Source organism: Gekko japonicus, unplaced genomic scaffold (genome assembly GCF_001447785.1).
Source record: "Gekko japonicus isolate JY-2015 unplaced genomic scaffold, Gekko_japonicus_V1.1 scaffold798, whole genome shotgun sequence".
Taxonomy (NCBI): domain Eukaryota; kingdom Metazoa; phylum Chordata; class Lepidosauria; order Squamata; family Gekkonidae; genus Gekko; species Gekko japonicus.
The window spans coordinates 274,511-279,401 of NW_015168072.1; the positions used below are offsets into that span (position 1 = coordinate 274,511).

At 49.5% G+C, this 4,891-nt stretch overlaps 1 protein-coding gene across 1 annotated transcript; it reads left to right on the plus strand.

Moving 5' to 3' along the window:
* Window positions 1-2,060, plus strand: HOXB5 (homeobox B5). Its single transcript, XM_015414622.1, has 2 exons — window positions 1-637; window positions 1,813-2,060. The coding sequence occupies exons 1-2, from the start codon at window positions 1-3 to the stop codon at window positions 2,058-2,060; spliced, it is 885 nt and encodes a 294-aa protein (XP_015270108.1).
* Window positions 2,061-4,891: the final 2,831 nt, after the last annotated feature.

Below are 4,891 nucleotides of genomic sequence, written 5' to 3' on the forward strand. Positions count from 1 at the left end.
ATGAGTTCTTACTTTGTAAACTCGTTCTCAGGACGCTATCCTAATGCCCCCGACTATCAGCTGCTAAATTATGGGACCAGCAGTTCTATGAACGGATCTTATAGAGATCCCGGCACCATGCACGCCGGCTCTTACGGTGGATACAACTACAATGGGATGGATCTGAGCATCAGCCGTTCCACCTCCGCCTCCAGCCACTTTGGAGCGGTGGGGGAGAGCTCCCGCGCCTTCCCCGGCCAAGCCCCGCCAGACAGCCGCTTCCGACAGGCGTCGAGCTGCTCCTTGTCCGCGCCCGAGTCCCTCCCGTGCTCCAGCAGCAGCACCGGCGGCGGTGGCGGCGGCAGCGGCGGCACCAAGAACAACAACGGCGGCGGCGGCAGCAACGGCGAGAGCCATGGAGGCAAAGCCGCCGCCTCTTCCCCCGCCGAACAGGCTGCCTCCGCCGGCGCCGCCAACGCCGCCGCCTTCGCCGAGCTCGACGAGACCAGCGCGTCCTCCGGCACCGAGGAGAGCGGCTCCCAAGTCGCCGGCAACGTCGCCAGGGCGGCCAGCGACTCCCTCGCCGCGGCCACGCCGGCCCCCGAAGGGCAGAGCCCGCAGATCTTCCCCTGGATGCGGAAACTTCACATTAGCCATGGTACCCGCGGCGCCTCTTTCGTCGCCTTTTCTTTATCCTTATTAGTATTACGGTGTTTTTTTTAAAAATATAGTCTTTATTGCTTCCCTTCCGGTTTCAATCAGAAAGGATTTGTTTTTAAAAGAAGACTTGACTCAGGGAGGGTTTCATGTCGGGGGCTTTTCGCCCCTTCCTCTCAAAAAATATAAAGACATGGAGTGGAGAGATAGGAGGTAGGCACAATAACAACAATAATAATGGAATTTATGGGCGAGTTTATTAATTTTATATATATATATATATATATATATGTATGTATTGTTGTTTATAAGACAGAGATGAGTCTGTCAGCCTCTCCCCCCCCACACACACACATTTTATTGTGGGGAGGATGGCAAACTCCTTTCGCCTCCCCTTCCCCCTCACCGAAATGAAAGGCAGCATTTCAAAGGAGGGTTTTGAGTTGCCGAGTTTAAAGGGGGGGGGGATGGATATCGACCGGCTTAACACGCCGGTGCGAAGCGCTTGGAGGCGACAGCAAGCGCCAGGGGTTTCTCTGGGACTTGGTCCCAGTGAAATGTAGCTGGGCTCGAGGAGTGGGGGGTGGGGAGAGAGAGTGACAGGATGTGGGGAAAGGCGCACAGCGCTCTGGAAGGGACACGCTGGCCACCTCTCTCCCCTGCCCCCCTGCTCGCCCCTTCTGTCTTGATCCACGTCGACCCATAAGTGTACAGACTGGAGTTTTCAGACTTAAAAGGGGGCTAATGCTGCCATCTTGCGTTCTCTTACTTGGGAGTAAGGGCCGTGGCACGGAGTGGGGCTTACTTCCGAGTCAAACGTGCAGAGGCTCCGGCTGTAGGTGGGAGAAACTTGTTTGAGGAGCTGAGGAATGTAATGAAGTGGGGGGAGGTAAGAAAACAGGCAGGCAGACCCAGGCTGCCCATAAAATTAGGTGGAATTAAAGGCTGGAGCGAAGGAATTAAAGAGGAGGAATAGTTCCAGGGCTGTGGGGAAGGAGGAGGGGAAACGCCGTTTTGCACGTGTGTCGCGATGGGGTGGGGGGCCCCGCTTTTTGCCGAGACCCTACCCAAGCCTCCTCACCCCAACCGGGAAGGGCTCCGTTCCTCTGACTCTGACGCAAAGCGAGCTTGAGACCAACAGACCCCCAACATCTTGTCCCTGTCTTATCCATCCAGATATGACTGGGCCGGACGGGAAGCGAGCGCGGACGGCGTACACCCGCTACCAGACCCTGGAACTGGAGAAGGAGTTTCATTTTAACCGCTACCTCACCCGCCGGAGGCGAATAGAGATCGCCCACGCCTTGTGTCTCTCCGAAAGACAGATAAAAATCTGGTTCCAGAACAGGCGGATGAAGTGGAAGAAAGATAACAAACTCAAAAGTATGAGCCTAGCCTCTGGTGGGAGCGCCTTTCAGCCATAAATTATACCGAGGAGGGCATATGAAGGCTATGAGAAGGTGGAGTGGGGGTGGGGGGAGGAAGGAAGAGGGGAAAGAAAGCAAAAACGAGCAAAAAGTTTCCAACAAAAGAAGCAAACAGCCACTGTGGGTTTTTTAAAGGCAAAATTCCAAGCACTGCGAAGTGAAGCACTTTCCATTCAGCTTGCTGTTGGGTTTGTTTTTGGTTTAGGGTTTTGGAGGAAGCCTCTTCCGTGGTACTATCGTTCCCAGGACCGTGTCCTTTGCTGCAATTTCCCCCACCCCTCCCTTAAATTAAAAAAAAGAATAAGAATAATAATAATAATAAAGTTATTTCCAGAGGCTTCTTTAATGATCTAATAAGTGTTTTAAATGTTTTGTGTCCGTGCTGATAAAGGATGCTTTCTGGAAAAGAAAAAAAAAAGCTAGCATGTTTGTTTGTTTTTTAATTTTGTTCTGTTCTTTTTTTAAAAAAAGAAAAGAAAAATGTGCGCTCTTTAAATGTTATAACTTATTTATAATGTGCTGAGGAAATGGACAGAGGGGTTCTTTTCCAAAAGCCTTCATGCTTTCTGGAGAGAATCTGTCCTCTTTTCCTTTTTATTCCTCCAGTCGGGGCATCCTGTCCTTCAAGAGGAGGGGTGGAATTTAAAAAGAAAAAATCAGCCACAAAAATGTTTCGAAACATTTACAGTATATCTCTATATAAGCTCATGTATCTTTCTGTCTTTGGAAGTGTCTAGTCTGTGATGGGGGTCCATATCGCTGGCCTGTCTCGGTTCTCGGGCCAGTTCTGAGCCTCTTCTTCTTTTTTTCCTCCTTTCTCTCTTTCAATGTGGGTGAAGTTCACTTTTAAAAGGGTATATACGATTGGACCAACCATAGTAATGTCGAAAATAATGTTTGTAAATACTAGACATATTTCTGCGGTGACTCATAGGAAGTTTTAGTGGGCAGGGTGAATTCCGTGTTCTGTGTCTCTGAAAATGGCATTTGTCACGTCTAGCTGCCTGTTCTCATCTTTGCCAAGAAGCTTTTCGTATGCATTGTAGCCTTAACTTGAAGTCAAATAAACGTTGCTCCGGGCCAGGAAAAAAAACAACAACCTCACACCTTCTTTTGTGTTTTCTTTATACCACACCGTTAGAAAGTCGCAACAACGAAGTCTCCCCCGATCACGCACTCTTCCCAAACCACAGAAAAGTCATGTCTTCACACGATGCCAGCCACCTTCGCCTAGAGGCCTTTCCCTAACCTTCCAAAACCCAGGATACACCACATCTCACTTTCAGACGCTGTTGCTGTCGCGCAGGACAAACACAACTCCGAGAGGGGAAAGAAAAAGAAAACAAGGGCCTTCCTCCTGTTCCCAAACTTCGCTTCCTTCCTTTACACCCCGACCCTGACCCGTGTTTACTCGACAATCAGTCCCCATTTGTTTCAATGGCACGTACTTCCATGTCCCCTTGCTTACCCGCCCCTCCAACCTTGAAAAATCCATAAACCAAACTCTTGGGAGGGGAACAGGAGTCTATCTTAACGTGGAACAAAAATGCATTCTGAATTTCCAGAGCTAAGTCTCCTATGATGTCTTAGATGGCAGGATCGTTTATATAGAGCTCTTCACGCACACATAAAACGCATAGACATATGGATGGTAACAGGGCGCATATATGTTCCACCAACATGAAAATCGCAGCTGCCTCACTTTTAAGTTTCGCTTTCAATACAGACAATTTCAAACATCATGGGGGTTTTTTGCACCAAGACTTCTTGTTTTACTGAGCAGGGTTCCCATCTCTCCCACCCCCCACCCCCGGCCCAACCAAAGAGCCACCATTAAGAAATCGCTCCGGATACTCTACAATACTAACTTCAGAGCCGTCTGCCCGGTAGGAAGTAAAACGAGTCTCGTAAACTTACCCCAAGAACTCTTTAGTTACTTCTGAAATGGTTTTGAGAGGAATGGGACGCCAGTTGTCATTTTCCAAAAAACCCCCACAACCCCACTTCCTCTCCTTCCCTCGGATACCCACCCAGATAAGCGCGCGCGCGCGCACACACGCATATATTTTACCCACACCCAAAGTTAAGTAAGTATACCAAAAGTAGCTGTGACATTAAGATGTCAAATGGATAGGGTTTTATCTCGAAGTTAGATCGTAAAAATCGCCGAGACCTCAGCCAGATACCCCTTACTGGCTCTCAAAAGTCACGTGAGGTCCATAAAGTTAGTTTTATGGTTTTGGGGAGTTGACAATGTACAATATATTTCACATTCTCTAGAATGTTAAGTGACATTTTAACGGCCTGCTCTGGCTTGGAAGGGGGCAGGCATGGGAGCGGGCTGTTCCAGGCGAGAGAAAGCCTTCTCCATGGCTGGGAGTAGGAAGCCACTGACGGCGCTGTGTTTACTCCAAAGAGGACTTAGAAGCGGGCTTAGCCTTAAAAGAAAGTAAGTTTCTCTTGAAATGCTATCTGCTTAAATGACTTTTAAAGGGCTAGATGGCTAGAGGGGGAGGAGGCGGGGGAGCGGGAGGGGGAGGGGAGTGGTGAAGGGGAGGCATGGCGTCTCCAACTTCCTTCTTTCAAGAAACTCACTGAGATCAAAATCGGCCAGGCCCCAGGTCTACCCTGGGGTGGCCCACGAGATTTTTTTAAACTTCTTTTTTAAATGAAAGCGTAAATTCGGTCGAAGAAAGGGAATGAGTCCATCCAGATGAATGGTGGTGCCATTGCTGCAGAGCGCTGCGGTGGTTTTCCCCCTCATGTCTGGGAGGGGTGCCGCCTGTATGTCAAGAGACTGACCCTGGGAAGTTTTTGGAGGGCACGCT

Bases quoted from the DNA above. Each gene is read 5' to 3' on its own strand.
- HOXB5 (XM_015414622.1), top strand. From the start codon at position 1: ATGAGTTCTTACTTTGTAAACTCGTTCTCAGGACGCTATCCTAATGCC. The intron at 638-1,812 runs GTACCCGCGGCG...TTATCCATCCAG, and splicing joins GAAACTTCACATTAGCCATG to ATATGACTGGGCCGGACGGG.